Below are 16028 nucleotides of genomic sequence, written 5' to 3' on the forward strand. Positions count from 1 at the left end.
TGAGAAAAAAAATATATTTTACATTTTATGCATATTTATAGTGCTGGAATTGGAAATTCACTGGGGGGACCACTTTTTTGGGGGGGGGGGGGTTTAGATTTTAGACTACTTAGATGGGTTTAAAATAACGTTTAAAAGTATGCTTTCTTGAGTATTAAAGTCACACAAACGTTTAAGGGGACATATCATGAAAATCTGACCCTGTTTAAGTGCTATAATTGGGTCCCCAGTGCTTCTATCAACCTAGAAAATGTGAAAAAGATCAACCCAGTAACTTAGTTTTGGTAAACCAAAATAGGTAATTGAAATTTGGCTCCCCCTGTGATGTCAGAAGGGGATAATACCACCCCTTACTCTGCACTATCCAACCACGACATTGCCATTTAATGCAGAGATCAGCTCATTTGCATTTAAAAGGACACATACAAAGTGTCAATCTTAACATGCAATAATAAATTAGCTATACGGTATTTTGTGCTAGAACTTCACATATGTATTTTACATCTTAAAAAAATCTTGTGAAATGTCTCCTTTAACAATACATTTGTCCTTAGGTTAAAAAAAAGTTGTGTGTGAAAATTATATTTTAAATAAGAGGAAAAAGCAGTCATCCTGTGCCCCGTGACTGTAACGTGTTATGTCACAAGCTTGATGGTCCATTATAAAAAAAATAGTTGCAATAAAACAACTCAATGAAGAGTCATAAATGCTATTACGTTAAATATTTATTCTTTTCAATTCCACCATTTTAAACATTTAAACCATGGGTTGAGGTGGAAATCCGCTTCCACTTGAAATGCACTCCTCGGACTCTGTCCCCTTGCATTCCCCCTATTTGCAGCCCTGGTTGTATCACTAAAACACATACAATTTGATATCAATAGTTTGTAGGGCAGAAGCTAAAGGTCATTCAGAGTCAAAGGTTAAAGAATGAGGGTGATGCAGTAGAGGTACTGACTCTTGAGAAATGGATGGTGCTCATGGGAAAAGAAGCAAGACAGAATTTAGAAATCAGAGTCTGCAAAAGGCCAACAGAGTGAATGTTGAGTCAGCGTTTGCTGCAACTGCAAAGTTATTAAACAATAAACCTGCCCTCTGATTTACCTTTCTTCAACGTGTCAGTGTATACACAATATTTACAGATAACAGCTGTCTGTATAATGAACTCCATTTTAAATTTACATTTTAAAGAGTTAATCAAAATGCTTACAGTAATTTTATCTAAAGCAACTACTCATCCATCTATTAATGATTTCCTGTATGAATATTCCTGTATTATAGCTCAATGCACTGCAAAAAAAAAATAATAATCTTTTTACTTTAACTTTTTTTAATTATGTTAAACAGTTTCAACTTGTTTTAATAAGTTATTTAAATTCACATTGACTTGCATAACAAAGTTGTTTAAACGCATGCTTGGGCTGGGCAAAGATTAATCGCGATTAATCGCATACAAAATAAAAGTGATTTTTTGGCACAATATATGAGTGTGTACTGTGTGTAATTATTATGTACATATAAATACACACACATTCACGTATGTATTTAAGAAACATTTACATGTATATATATTTATTTATATTTTTATGTATTCTATATTATATATAAATTAAAAGAATTGATATATAAATTAAAACTGTCAGATTATGTATGTGTGTGTGGTTAAATATACACAATAATTACACACAGTACACACACATATATTATGCAAAAAAATCACTTTTATTTTGTATGCGATTAATCGCGATTAATCTTTTCCCTTACGCAGCACAAAAGGTTGTGGGTTTTTCCCAGGGAACACACACATAATGATAAATGTATACACTTTAAAAAAGTCTTTGCTGCTTTTAAAAATTTTGTTTGATCAACTTGGATTACATTTTAACTTACTATTATCTATCTTGACTAGAGATGAGTTGTTATAACTTATAAAATATAGTTGAAATTAGTGAATGAAATAAAACCTCATTTTATAAGTTGCGCAACTCATCTATTGTCAAGATAAATCAAGTTAAAATGACTTGTAAATCCAAGTTGATCAAACTTAAAGGGTCGTGGCAGCAAATAATTTATAGTGTACGTTATAATGCACTGTAAGTCGCTTTGGATAAAAGTGTCTGCCACATGCGTAAATGTAAAAAAATTTAACATTTATACACTAATATTATTTTTTGATTTTTTTTAAACTGAACACAGCTAAACATATCCTTTAACATGTAAGTGAGTTTGTTTTGGAATGTCTATAAATTCATGAGTCACTTCTATCCTTATATCCCCACACACTTTAAATCAAAACACAAGTTAATCTGATGCTTTTTAATATGCATATCATTGCTGTGAGTATTAACTCAATAGTCTCAATGGCTGGTTAGTTTGGTTGCCAGGTGCTAAATTGAAGCACTGGGATGGAGGGAGAATGCTGAGTGGCTGTAGGCCGTTTATATGCAAAAGAGCGAAAAGAAATTATACTGCACGGTACCGAAATGAGGTGAGGCGGACTCGTGAGAAAGATGAGTCGAGGTTGCCCCGAAGACAGGGACTAAACCAAGCGTGCTTCAATTAACATTGACTGTCGCTCTGCATCAGCACCTCATTTAAAAATAAAGGCTTATACAGACAGCAGTCAAAGATCGATTTAGAAGCAGCATAAACAATCAGAAATCAATTCTGTCAACGGCTTTGTAATCTTTAACTTACGCTAAAGCAACAAAGGGAACCTTCTACACTCAAGCAAGGGGGTTGCTTGCTTTTCAGAACAGAGGTTATCTAAGTACGGGAGGTTACTGCAGTTTATTGTGCTCTGTACTCTTGTCAGTTAACAGCCCCTCTTTGTCATATTTTAAGATTTTGGGGGGGAAAATACATAAAAAAATCAATAACAGATTTATTTTTGAACCTAACATGAGATGCATTAATAGATGACGTAGAACAAATTAACCAGGATGACCGGTCATGACATTTTTTCTTACTCTGAGACAAACCCCATTGCATCATGCAAGGACTCACGCCACTCCTTCACCAAACCCACTGGATCTGGCATTTTTCATTGGCTAGGGCTTTTGGAGCTACACTGCAATAGGTCTAAATCTAGGACAAGTCTCAACGTGCCATACTGACAGTTATGCATGCACAACTAACTTGTATGGTATTAACCGTAGTGTTAGAAACAAAAAATGTCAAGATTTTCACACTATGTACAGAATTATTTCTTAACATTATAATCAAATTAACTGATGCACAATGTGTTTTACATGCTCAGAGAGATATCACAGTGAAACATTTGACTTCAATTGTGAACCTCTCTGCAAAGATAAAGCTTGAAACTGACCAATACTGCAAAAGTCTAAAGTCAGAAGCTTGATTACATAACAGGATTACAGAGTTAAACAGACTTTAAAATTGACACCCCCATACTAAAAATCTGTGCGAAAAGGGTCAACTGGTTTTCGTCTTTGTTCAGGCTGAGATTATGTAAGAGCTTTCTCACAAAGGGGCGGCCCTGAATGTTTTGTTTCTCTCACGCCACAGAAGAACTTCCCTTTTAGCATTTCCCATTTGGGCAGCCCTTTTATACACCATGCACAGAGACGGTTACAAATGCCATACAACCTGAGTGGGCACTATACATGTTAACAAGAAACCATTATCCCATTCTAGTTAGCCTAGATTCTGCTTTTGTCTGGTTTTAACAGTTGTCAAAGCAGAGGACAGAGATTCCGACGGTGCATTAATTTAACTACTTAGACATGCTGAGTAATGACAGAGAAGAACCTGAAATGACCGGTGTGACTTATTCAATACCTTCCCATTATTTATAGCAGGGCTTTCACGGATGCATGATCTGTTGCTATTCTGAACAGTGCTCATCTCTGAGAAATGCTCTTGGATGTTAAGTATAGAAAGATTGGCATTTACCCAGTGCCACATATTATTGGCCTCTGGTAGACTGGATCACATATCAGGCACACATCTTGCACCTGCACATTGTGATTATAATGCAAAAAGCAGACTTAAATGTATTTATATAGCAGATAAGTCAAGTTAGTTGTGATTTTATGAGCAATCTACGCTATAAACACAACTGTATAATTAAAATTTTAAGAAAATGTGACCCAATCTGTCAAAATCCAGCTAAATTTATTTTTTTGTGATTTACTTAGATAAATAATCTTATACAATGTAACTAACATTCTGTGTAAATATATCCTTGATATTTATATATTGAGTAAGGTAAGATCATGTCAAAGAATGAAATCAATGATTGAAATGAAACTTGCTTATAATCTAATAATAATTATGAGACTTTAGCCTGGATTTTACAGACAGGATCACAAATATTAATAGTAAAACTATTAATTTTAAGTGATATAATTAGTGCTCTGGTTTAATTTTGAACGATAAATACTTGAAATGAAAGTCTTATGCATAATGCAGAATTTTAGGGCATCTGTCCAATACTGACAATCAGTATGATTCATTTGCATACAAGTAATAAGTAAATTTTATATTTTCCAATCCACTTAATGAAAGTTAACCATGTAAATTTAGAAATCTTGCAAAAATATTTGACAGTGAAAAATTTCAAAGCAAGCATATGGGGTAAAATTCCCGCCTAATGTATTGCGATCATGACCCAGAAAATAATAAGCGTGAATGAAAAAATAATAAACGCGAATCAGAACTTTAAACACAATTAAAATTATATTTCACAGAAAGCCAAGTTATCAGAATAACATACAAAATCACGTTTTCTTTGTTTAAAATCAGTTTGCCTGATTGGCTAGATTGCCTGTCAATCTAGAACTAGTGGACCACTAAAGCCCACCCTAATTTACATGAAAAGCAAGCACATAATGTGGAAACAACAGCACAAGCATACAAAAAATGAAAATATGAGCAGAAAATATTAGTGAGAAGTAAAAAACAAAGCATAGCTTTACATTTATGTTCCAGTTCTGTGCAATATCATTTTAAATGTGTTTGAAGTTCTGACTCACGCTTATTATTTTTTTCATTCACGCTTATTATTTTTTCATTCACATTTGTTATTTTCAAGCACACTGGTCTAGCCAGAGAAGTCATAATGAACTGAAAAGGCTCTTACAGACAGTCCAAACTTCCATCATATGCACGCGGGTTGGCGCGGTTACGCTTCAGGCCCGAATTTAACTTCCGGTCTGTGCTTGTTTATCGGTCTGGCGAATGTTTCGGTTTTGAACATGAACATGGATCACCACTGTGTGAATTTGGCAGCCAGGCAAGAATCTGTAGCATACATTAATGTAATGGTTAAAATACTTTAGCTATGATTTGAACTATGGTTATTTTTTTTAGCTTGTTATCAGAAATAATGCACTCTAGAGGACTCTGTTACTGATTCTATGCGCAAGTCTATCAGCATTGGTCCACAAAAGCCGTTTATGTTTATTGTTGCCACTGAAACCGTCTATAATCCTAAACATATCTAGACCTGCACGAGCACTGTGTGAGTTACAGTAATGGGTGGAGGAAACCAAGTCAACAGTGTGTACCGGGTTGTATACGACTTCAAATAAAAACCACGCCTTCTTTATTATGTAACCTCAGCTGCCCCGACATTCTTTCAGTTCCGCGAATGAAGCACGCTGACATATCATACGTAGTCTGCATGTGCGGCTCGTGCACGGAAAGGCTGCTGCCAGTTCATGTCTCATATTTAATAATACTTACACTGCGGTGTTCCTTAAAGATAGCCTTGAAATTCAGTCCAATGTCAACATCGGGACCTTTTAGGTACATCAAGAGCTCTTTCTTTGCTGACTCTTTGTTGACACATACACATTTTAGAGTTTCTACAGGCTCTGTTTCCTGATAGATCAGGATGTACGTCAGCTTTGCAGTGTGCACAAAGAGCTCAATATAGATATATTAAGCACAGCAGCAGTCTTAAGGTCGATTTATGCATCTGGCTTAATTTCAGTGTTATTTCAGAGAATTGTGCACTCCTTATTTACTTTTGAGATAATGTGTGGGAAATATAACACTATTGACCTTAAACATTGTCGAGATTTGGTGATATTCTAATGAAATCTTTTGCAGATACTTGTTATGCATAGTGGTCTTGTTCCATGCTGCTGCTAACAATGCATGGGTTGCATTCCAAAGGAAATGAATTAAACAATCTATACTTCAAATGCAATGTCTAAATGAACTTATCAAATGCATTAAAAATAATATTCAGGTTTTGCATTCATCTATTTAGTAACAGAGTGCAATAAAATATTTTTATTTTATTTTACATTTATGCCTCAATTGTTCTCACGGGCATTGCAGATTTAAGGGAAATTGCCACATAAGTCACTTTAAGCCTCCTTTTAAGAAACAAGACGAAGTAACATATCCGTGGTTGATTTTTATGCCCAGTAAATGGTGTGAAAACTCGTACAGAGTGAGGCTGGTCATGTTGTAATGGAATGGACAGGCTGTCATTACACAGCACAATGCTTAGTATTGTCTAGCTGAGTGGGGTGAGCATCTTATTAGCTAAACCAGCTGATTGTCTCACTATTACCTAACATAATACCTTACAAAAAATAATCCAGGCTTCAGTTTAACCAGAGACTTATTTACATTTCTTGTCTTGCAGAGCTTGTCTTGACAATTTGTAGGCCAGCCCGAGAAGCTCATTCACCTGAGGTCTTGAAATCCTCATTTTTATAGCGATTTTTGGTTTATAAGACTTTCTTAATAATATCATTTAAAGATCATTTCTTGTTTTGTGTACATTTAAAAAATATACTACAACAAGGCTTTGAATGTAGTGCTTGATAAATGGTTCTTTAACAGATTATTTGGAAAGCCAAAAATAGTGGATATTATATAGAAATATATTCTGTGGCATTGATTTCAGCGCCTTAATTTTATTAAAACAATATGCAAAAAATCTTTAAGTAATGTTAAGCAGAAGATGTAAACAACACTGGTCCAGAAGCACTTCCTGTTTCAGTTTTTTAACACTAGATAAACTTTGGGATAAAAATACAACCAACAGAACATATAGAACTGAATCAAAAAGTTAAACATCTTAAAGATAATGATATATGTGAAATAATAAAGAAACAGTCACAAACTGAAACAGGAAGTGTTTCTGGACCAGTAGTGTTTACATCTTTTGAAATGGTCTATACATTGAAAATCACTTCTCTAAAATACAATAAAACCAACTCTCAAATATGCTATTTCTCTGTTTGAACAGCTTTGAGTTAACTAATTTAAATTCCAGTGAAGATTTTTTTAATGGAAAATAGTCTCCAACAGGTATTGTTTAGAAATAATGAAAACTGGTATTTTGTTATAAGCACCTTCTGTACTGTATCGCTTTTATTGTTTCCTAATCTTTGTAAGTCGCTTTGGACAAAATTGCTAAATGCCTAAATGTCATGTTTTACTGGTTCATGCGAATGAAAATATTTCAGTTATCAAGCAATCAATATCATTTAAAATTTCACTACGATTGAAGAGTCAGATAAGAGATTTGTGCCCGCCTCCACTTCATGCACATGCATGACTCTCATTTGTTGAGCAACTTTCTTTGGTGGGTGCCAAGATGCATTAGAAGGGCATGTAGAAGGCTGTTAGATATTGGCCTGCAGACTGAATGTGCCCAGACAGATCTTGATTGCATAGTCACGTAGTCCCTCAATACACGTAATATAATCTAATCAGGCATTTTTAAATCTTTTAAGTCTCTTAGTTGTTTACCTTATGCCAGTCTGTTTTGGTTGCTAAATTTGAGCTGGTTATCTTTCTTGGTATTGTGCAAAAATGTACAAACTCTTGTCCAAGTTATTAATAAATTAAAACGTGAATGTGTTAAAGCACCAAAATGACTGCCAGTGAGGAGAAAGCAGATATGTGATTGAGTTATAAACTCAACGAATTCTGTAGAATCCATAGAATGCAATTATATATCATTTGTCTCAATGTCAAAATCTTTATATTGACAAATCTCAGTGCACATAAATCCTGTAGACACTGTAGATTAGATAAAGCAGTTTATATATGCTAAATTAAATATGCTTTGCTTCAGTGTTCCTAGCAACATGTTAATTTGCCTTAAAACGACATTTATAGTGTCATTAAGTTGCAGGTTTATGCATATGGCAGATTTGTTCCTTTGGCTGCCTGGCCTAGTTTGCGTGATTCACGCTGACCTATTTCACTTGAATGGACAGATGGACTGAATGCATTTGGTCTGATATACCATAATGCTCATCTAAAGAGATTTATGATTATTTTTTAGCATTATGGATTCTTAAAAGATAATTTCTCAGAGAATGCATTCATTACAAATATATTAAACCGTCAGTATATTTTACTAAACACCTGATGAACGAGTCCAGACTTCAGAAGAATATCATTCTGTAATACTTTGTTTAGATAAGGAAAACATGTATGCAATATGGATATGACAACAAAAGTACATACGTTTTGGGGAGACAACAAGAACTCTGTAAACTAAAAAGGCACAAGAGATGGCTCTTCAAAGAACAATATTTATTTTAATATTTGTATGAGCATTTATGAAAAAGAAACAGCATCATGGACGTGACATTTCCATGTTATGGATGTGACAATTCCGAAATTTGCATTTGTATGGAAAAATCAAAGTATGAAGACATTGCATGAGTATTTAAACCATGAGATATTGAATTGTGAGATACCAGTATGGTTAAAAACGTGCTTTTTCATGATAGGGTTGGCATTTGCATGGAATTGCCCTTTTGATGCAAAGTCTGTGACTTTCTTTGCTTTAATAATGACTGTGGTCTTAAGGTTTAATCATCGTATCCACCAGGATACACTAGATTAAAAAGTAACCACAATAATGGCTTAAGTGTAGAATTGCCAAAATCAGTTGTGATTCATTTTCATCCAGGAAACAAAGTGCAACAAGATGCATTTACTAGGGAAATACACATTTACATTTGGGTAAACAAAACGATCTGTCCCTTGAAAGTTACTGCGACCCATAGAGTCTGTGACCGCGGTACACATGAACCGATAATCTTCTCCAGACACTTTATGGCTTAAGACACTTTGAACAATTTAGATTAGAACAGTGGTCACCAACCCCGTTCCTGGAGATTTACTTTTTCTGCAGAGTTCGCTTCCAACCCTAATCAAACACACCTGAACCTGCCAATCAAGCTTTGCACATCTAACACAAATGACGACAGGTGTGCTGAAACAGGGTTGGATCTAGAGTAGGCAGAAGGGTAGGTCTCCAGAAACAGGGTTGGTGACCACTGGATTAGGATGTTGTCTTCCTATACTCTTTGCCAGTATATAGTTTATACCGTTTGTGGTATAGGGTGGGTCACAAACACTGCTGAATAGGGATGAATGCAGACAAGCTTAAATCTGCCCTTGCGAGACATAACATGGTAGCTAAATTGATACAGCGCTTACAAAACCAGATTAACGACACTCACTGGCTCTATTTAGGATTAGATATTGGACTCAGCCCACTTGGAAACACTAGTACCTTGACTCATTACAGAAGCAGTACAATTCACAGGCAGAAATCAGTACAATTTAAGTTAATTCTTTATTAATAAGTCACTATATTACAGAATATAAAATTTGAAATCTTTTAGGACAAACGAGACAAGTGGCATTACAAACACATCATGGGCCCTGTTCAAAGTGATACTATGCATGGCAAGCATACATACTTGAACAGCACAAGTGGGAACCGCAAACAGAAGGCACGCCATTTTGCATGGACATGTGCACGAGAGCAGCATTAATACATAAAAATCCCCTGATTAAAAAAGGCATGGACTAGACAAAGAAGAACAGAATTACCAGCATTCCTATTCTTCCATAGCTTTGACGTGTCAAGGGCTTTTTGACCAGGCGTATAGAGGGAAAGAAGATCTAGGGTCTAACCAGAATCGATATAGTCCACTGAAATGATCAGTTTAAAAACTAAATACCCCCCCACAGCCCTTTAACTTGGAACCATAAAAGCACCAAGATTTGTGCGCAACTCGAAAAAAGAAAGACCCCATTGATGGCAGAGAAGAATCTAAAGCCCTTAGTCAGCTGCTGCCCAATTTCCCAATCCAACAGTTCAAGAATTGTCCACTTTTACTCCTATCGCAACAGGCTACCACCACCAATTTCTCTCTTGTATCGATTCGTGAGGTGGTCAGCCTGAACCGTAAGCTTCGACAGAACCCCAAACAGTCCATGGAGATGATAGTGGAACTCGCTCTCCAGGTCCGGGCAGTCCTCAACATCTCCATTTATCTGCTGCTGTGGGCCTTCTTGCTTCACAGCCATTTCCAGGAAGCTGGCACTGCCGCCCATCTCTCTCCTCAGCAGGCCCCATTCCATGTCATTCTTAATGGACTTCAGCAGCAGGTAGTGCTCATACATATCCCTCTGTTTGCTGGGGAAAGACGGCTCGTTATTGTTTTGGCTAACAGATGCTTGACTCTCCTGTTCCTCCAGAGGCACATCACGTAGTAAGCTTGGCACCATGATGGTTTCGTCCATGTTGTTGGCCGCGGCGATAAAGCGGTTCATCACGTTGAGCAGCGAGTGCTTGTTGCAGTGCGCGTCGCTGAGCTGCATCATGACGAAGCTGAAATGAAACACATTAGATTAAAATACTTAACGATAATCTTAACACATACGACGCATGCATTCTGGGTTTTAGGTCCATGTTCCGATTGTAAGGCCATTAAATGGTCGTTAATACAATGTAATCGCTTGTCTCGTGCATTAGGTAACAATACAAACTAACGTTAGTCGCTAACAATCAAAACAAATTATGTCAACGCAAAATGTAAACGTAACTTCATGCATTAAATCGATAAACTAACGTGGGTGTAGAAACTAACAATGCAGACTAAAGTACGTGCAGATATCCACACAAGACAAGCGTCACTCCAACGACCATGCAGCAAAACGTATAAAAACACCACAAACACTAACCTGAATGAAATTGGGGTTTGGCTTGAAATAAATAGACGGCAAAGGATTGGTGGCGTTGCCAAAACTTCACACCGACCCGATGGAGAAGAAACTTCCTTTCTTCTGCGTGTTTGTGCGAGACCGACAGAATTTATACCGTTGACGCAGACAAGCGAGTGTCATACACCCAATGATGTTCCGAGGTTCAGATGAACGACAGGTGGCCCGACCAATCAAGCGGCAACATTTCACGTCTGCCCGCCTCGACGGCTAGCTATCTTATTAAAATAGCTAGTAAAGATTGCAGAAATCGTGCTTTAATTAAGTGTTATCGTTAAATATTTTCATGCGGTTAAAAGTTGATTTTTAATCCTTGTTATTAATAATTGTGCGTTTGGCAATTCTTTATTAAGTACGACCACAATGACATTTCTATAAATAAACGGATGGTGCCATCTGGTGGTTCCGGGTATTAAATCTTTGCTTATGCCATGTCATACAAAACACAAGTTTATTTTTTAAGTTTTACAGCTTTCACAAAAGAACAGACTATTGACAAAGTTGTCATCTTATAAAGATATAAAGGTGTACATGCCCCAAATGCAATTCCATATTCTGATAAAATCTAGAGGACGGTTTATCTGCAGACAAGTATGTATTGTATGAATATGTTGGAATGACACAAGAGTAAAAAATAATAGTTAAAAATGTGAATTTAAACATCATCTTAATTCTCTTAATCAATGGATGGATGGATTTAAAAAAACTGATTATACCACTTTGACTTTACTTTGTATGTACATTTTAAATACTGTTACCTGACAAACCCATGTTCACATTTTTGTAGAAATACAAAAGAGAAACTACATAATTCCTATTTACTAAATTATGTCATAATCATAGTATCACTGCTACATCAATAAAGACTGCTGAAAAGCACATTATATTCACAAAAGCAACTGAAATAGAAACAGGCATACATGTTTCTGTTTTAAAACTAGTAAATTTGATTATTATAGGAACAGTACTCCATATGCAATACATATTTGGTGGCTCAAAGGGCAATACAAATCCTGAAATAAACTCACACAAAAATTCCCTTTTGACACGTGTTGCAGAAATGTTTAACTTTCAGATTGCATGCAAGAAATTTTACTACTATTAGAACTAGATCCAAGTTTTTAGCATAAGTTAACTGTAATGAAACAAAGGATAAGCTGTACAAGTACACCATGTACTGTGCATTCCTGATTTAACACTGGCTAAAACATATGTACTTTCTACAAACTCTGGAATATCTAATCTGTGTTACATTAACACTATACCAAAATAACTGAATCGGCAAAATGATCTCATACCATGGGAACTGGTCGTTTCCTCTCAATCTAGTTACCAAGAAATATAAATTTTTAAAAAGCAGCATTGTAGAAATTCTCTAAAATGAAATGTTAAGCTAAGGCACACATACAAATACTGAAACTAAATAGGTTTTTCTTATGTCAGATCCTCGGGTATCTTGAGCTGATAACCTGTAAGAAGACAAAAGCGACAGTACAAAATCAATAAATTGTCACTCTTTGAAACATAAGTATTTTGAAGGTAAAATCACATTATTATAAATCAAAAGTACCTGTGGTGTAGGGATACTACACCATCTCATATTGGTTGTTAGTGATATAGCGAGACAGACAGCATGCCAGGAATATCCCAATAACCTGCAACAAAGGAATTGTGAAATTAAAACAAATAAGTTATTATGGACTAAAAAGAACAACAACTCTTGAAACAATAACTTAACATGAAAGTACCTGGAAAAATGCTATTCCAAAAGAAATTCCAGCAATAATTCCAAGATTACCCTCCATTGTGATAGACATTAGCGAGAAACAGCCCTACAAAGAGAATGTTTTTGTTTTATTTTTACAACTGTAGATGTGTCTTACATACCTGGCTTTATTAAGTAACATCTTACCTGCTGGTACACCACTGAATCAGCCAACGTAAGATTCCTAAGTTCTGTCGTAGTGCAGTTTGCACCAGCAGTAACATTGCAGCAGCTTTTGGGTATACCCTCTTTCTTAAAGTAATCTGTGTTTACCCAGCTGGTGTAGTTAGTCTCTCCACAGCACTGCAACTACACAAACAAAATTATAACATTAATATAACAGTACTAACCTGGTGAATAAACAATGAAATGAGCAAAAAAAAAAAACTTGTGTAATTCTCGCAGTAAAATAAAATACATGCTTACTGTTCTCTGGATACTGTCCAAATCATCACTCATGGTGTCCTTGCCATCATAAGACTTCTCAGCATTTTTATAAACATCCTGAAGTACTGCTTTAATCTAAGTAAATATTACAAAAATCACCATTTTGTTGTAGACTGCTGATATCACATGAAATACGTATGTGACCCTGCCAGTTAAAGCCCAGCTAAAGTCATTTTCTGTTCTTCTACGCAAAACCTTCCTGCATAGTGTACAGACCATCTTGTAAAAATATAACTTTGATATAATGAATACGGAGTAAGTTCATTTCAAAGATTCGAATTAAAGTGTAAATAATTAAAGCAACACACTAAAGAGTTTTTGCTCTTTGCACCCCCTACAGGTTGGAAGCAGAATTGTCCATTCCCACTGTTGTAAATAATTTAGCCTACTGCAGCAAAGCTAGCTCTGATTGGATTGTATGTCTGCCATAAAGCAAGTTTTTGTAGTTTTCACTCGAACTACAGGACCGCGACCCAATGGTTGGAAACTTCTTTAGTGCGGTTTTGGCCGATAGAGGGCTGCAAAGCGAATGTGAAAGTGCCGCTCACACTTTTTCTACTGGATGAACGACTGAAACTTTTTTGGAAACGTTATTTTAAGGTAAAAAAATTATTTAGTGTTGCTTTAAAGAAATTTCACTTTGATGCTCCTAATATAATTTTAGATTATGAGACTTTAGCCTGGATTTCAAAAACAGGGTCACATTTCAGACTTTAAATGTATAAATGTACCTCATGTCTAAAAATGAATCCGGATATGCCCGCCACTAGTTCAGCTAAGAACACCAGTATCAGGAACATGGCATACTAAATAAGGAAAAAACATTAATAAACAATTTACAGAAAATAAAATCATACAGAGCCATGCTTCCCAAAAGCATCTTAACCCCAGTACTGTATTTATCATCTCCCTAGGCTACTGCCATATTTTACATTGGCTTATAATGCTTTTGAGAATCGAAACTTAAATTATTATTACTGTACTTATCCTGCTCACAATCTTTCAAATTTGTTTTATTCTCATACTCTTAAGATTCAGCTTTTTGTAAGATACTGTATCTCTCTAGAACTGACCAGTTTCAGCATCCATGGACTCCCACGGCAGGTAGCGAAGCAACCAAACAATCCAAAGATGATGATGACAGCTCCGGTCCCAATGAGGACATATGGTGCATTGGTCCCCTTGTCAAATTTCAGGAGGAGGTCGAACTCTATATTAACTTTTCCCCATACTCCAACAGCCAACAGGATCACTCCTGTGAACTACAAACAAGAACCCTCAGGCATAATCTATAGACGTGATGTTCACGGATTCAACATAAAGGGATAGTTCACCCCCCCCCCAAAAAAAGTCTGTCATCCGTTACTTACCCTCATTTTGTAACAAACATGTAAACATAAATTTGTTCTGATGAACACAAAGCAAGATATTTTGAAAAATGTTTGTAATCAAACAATTCATTGACCCCATTCACTTCCATAGTAGGAAAAAAGAATACTATGGAAGTACACGGGGTCCACAAACGGTTTGGTTACAAACATTTCTCAAAATATCTTAATTTGTGTTCATCAAAACAACGAAATGTATACTGGTTTGTAACAACATGAGAGTGAGTAAATTATGACAGAATTTTCATTTTTGGGTGAACTATCCCTTTAAACACATAAATTATAAGACTGTGAGATGCCCATCCTAGCTTGTGATGACACCCTGCAAACCTAGTTATTATACTTCATCTAAAAAGCTCTGATAGTTATGTTTAGTCTTTATTGTTAGTTCAAGATTTGTTTAAAACTCAAACTGTCCTAAAGAAAAATCAGTTTTGACCCATTTGAGAGCTGTTTAAAATAACTTTAAAAACCAAACTGTTGCATACAAATCTTGAACTACCAGATTTTTATGTTTTTCCTCCCTCAGCAGGGGTTAGGAGCCCGACCATTTGGCCGTATTTCTCCTGCATGTTAAAAATCCCTGTGGATAGCAATAAATGGTAAGTTAGAGATAAACTTACTTTGTAGACTTCGCACCCAGTAATGCCACGTTTGATGAACTATTTATATCAGCGTCTTTCGTAAATATATTAAATGTTCAAAACAACTGTTGTTTTCTTTTCAAAGTACAAAAGTTCAAATTTTAAGTATTTCTCCCAGTGCAAAATAAAACATTTTAAAATCGATCTTTTACATCATAGTTGTAAAGCATTAGCAGCGAATTTACGTCGGCAAATCCATCAAGCCGGTAACAAACAATAAAAGGTTATGGGCAAGACTTTTGCAAAGATAAGTTCGTTGATATTTAAAAGTTCACGTACAAAAACAAAGAACCAATAACAACAATTAAACATGTGTTCTCAGCTTGCAAAAGAATTTTAGATGAAGCATAAATTCAGATGAACAGCTGTTAGTTGACTGAGCCTATTGTTTAGCTTGAGTTAGCCGTACCGATAGCCGCCTCAAGCTAACAGCAAATCTGAAGAAAACTCACCCAAAAAATGAGACTGTACGAGATGAGAAACGTCTTCAGACACGTTATAACGGGCTTGGTTTGTAGCCGTGCGGATGGAGGGGACATTTCTGCTTTTGATTTTCCAGCGACGGAAAATTTTCCAATGAAGAGGACGGGAAGAAAAGTTGCGTATGTTGGTTAAGTTTGTTTGGGAGCTGGAGGGTGATGATGGTGCTGTGTGGAGTCAGATAGTGGTTTTCCCAACAGGAAGTCCTGTTTCCAAGACTGGATACGACGGAGAAGCTCTTCTAGAATATATGTATAATATAACAACATAAATGCCGGA

The 16028-nt window shown here is 35.8% G+C and overlaps 2 protein-coding genes across 2 annotated transcripts; both read right to left on the reverse strand.

Moving 5' to 3' along the window:
- Positions 1–9570: 9570 nt before the first annotated feature.
- Positions 9571–11146, reverse strand: mid1ip1l (MID1 interacting protein 1, like). The gene is made up of 2 exons (XM_055177885.2): positions 10987–11146; positions 9571–10633 (listed from the first exon to the last, which is right to left on the reverse strand). The coding sequence occupies exon 2, from the start codon at positions 10624–10626 to the stop codon at positions 10141–10143; it is 486 nt and encodes a 161-aa protein (XP_055033860.1). The 5' UTR covers positions 10627–10633; positions 10987–11146; the 3' UTR covers positions 9571–10140.
- A 313-nt stretch (positions 11147–11459) lies between these two features.
- Positions 11460–15953, reverse strand: tspan6 (tetraspanin 6). Its single transcript, XM_055177883.2, has 8 exons — positions 15722–15953; positions 14311–14499; positions 13969–14043; positions 13217–13312; positions 12938–13099; positions 12774–12857; positions 12596–12680; positions 11460–12494 (listed from the first exon to the last, which is right to left on the reverse strand). The coding sequence occupies exons 1-7, from the start codon at positions 15806–15808 to the stop codon at positions 12612–12614; spliced, it is 762 nt and encodes a 253-aa protein (XP_055033858.1). The 5' UTR covers positions 15809–15953; the 3' UTR covers positions 11460–12494; positions 12596–12611.
- Positions 15954–16028: the final 75 nt, after the last annotated feature.

This window comes from Misgurnus anguillicaudatus, chromosome 16, assembly GCF_027580225.2.
Source record: "Misgurnus anguillicaudatus chromosome 16, ASM2758022v2, whole genome shotgun sequence".
Classification (NCBI taxonomy): domain Eukaryota; kingdom Metazoa; phylum Chordata; class Actinopteri; order Cypriniformes; family Cobitidae; genus Misgurnus; species Misgurnus anguillicaudatus.

Coding starts and splice junctions, on each gene's coding strand:
- mid1ip1l (XM_055177885.2), bottom strand. CDS start 10,626: ATGATGCAGCTCAGCGACGCGCACTGCAACAAGCACTCGCTGCTCAAC.
- tspan6 (XM_055177883.2), bottom strand. CDS start 15,808: ATGTCCCCTCCATCCGCACGGCTACAAACCAAGCCCGTTATAACGTGT. Junction 12,858..12,937: donor ATTCAGTGGTGTACCAGCAG/GTAAGATGTTAC, acceptor TTCTCTTTGTAG/GGCTGTTTCTCGCTAATGTC. Junction 12,681..12,773: donor TTGGAATAGCATTTTTCCAG/GTACTTTCATGT, acceptor CCTTTGTTGCAG/GTTATTGGGATATTCCTGGC.